This window comes from Nanorana parkeri, unplaced genomic scaffold (assembly GCF_000935625.1).
Source record: "Nanorana parkeri isolate BGI_ZX_2015 unplaced genomic scaffold, ASM93562v1 scaffold3475, whole genome shotgun sequence".
Lineage (NCBI taxonomy): Eukaryota > Metazoa > Chordata > Amphibia > Anura > Dicroglossidae > Nanorana > Nanorana parkeri.
In genome coordinates, this window is record NW_017309743.1 from 1 (window position 1) to 806 (window position 806).

General features: G+C 56.6%; 1 protein-coding gene across 1 annotated transcript in view; it reads right to left on the reverse strand.

Moving 5' to 3' along the window:
- Window positions 1–239: 239 nt before the first annotated feature.
- Window positions 240–806, reverse strand: part of LOC108803184 (solute carrier family 22 member 15-like) — a gene marked incomplete at its 3' end in the record, with an annotated part of 18,865 nt that continues 18,298 nt past the window's right edge. Inside the window, exon 9 of the mRNA XM_018575024.1 lies at window positions 240–328. Within this exon, the coding sequence (XP_018430526.1) occupies window positions 240–328 (89 nt within the window). The remainder of the gene's footprint in view (window positions 329–806) is intronic.

Below are 806 nucleotides of genomic sequence, written 5' to 3' on the forward strand. Positions count from 1 at the left end.
ACTGCGGGGTATGTGCGCGCTGCCTGTGTGTGGGGGGGCGGAGTGAAGAGTACCTGTCTTCCTCTCGGGGATGATCAGGATGCAGAGACAGGCCACGCCCCCAATACAGAGGAACAGACACAGAGATCTCCTCCGACCGACACTGCAAGAGAGACACCGACATCACCACAGACACCTACCTACAGGGCGGGGTCAGGACACGGGGGCAGTTCTTATAAGGGGGGCGGAGTGAAGAGTACCTGTCTTCCTCTCGGGGATGATCAGGATGCAGAGACAGGCCACGCCCCCAATACAGAGGAACAGACACAGAGATCTCCTCCGACCGACACTGCAAGAGAGACACCGACATCACCACAGACACCTACCTACAGGGCGGGGTCAGGACACGGGGGCAGTTCTTATAGAGGGGATAGGTAGGCGGGGTCAGTTCTTAGAGGAGTAGGTAGGTAGGGGCAGTTATTATAGAGGGGTAGGTACTTTAGGTGGGGCAGTTATTATAGAGGGGTAGGTACTTTAGGTGGGGCAGTTATTATAGTGAGATAGGTAGCCCGGGGCAGTTATTAGTAGGGACGCACAGATACTCAGCATTTGCAGGAGAGCTCCCGGTGTTGCAGCTGAGACCGGGGCCCCGGGGCCCCACCACCGCCCTGGAATCATTGGTCTGTATTGTTTTAGAAAAACTGTCACATGACACGAAACAACAATGTATCAGAACTCGCAAAACTGGTATCTGTGCATCCCGTGGCGTAGCAATAGCCATAGCGACCCAGGCGGCCGCTATGGGGCCCGGGCACACAGGGGGGCCC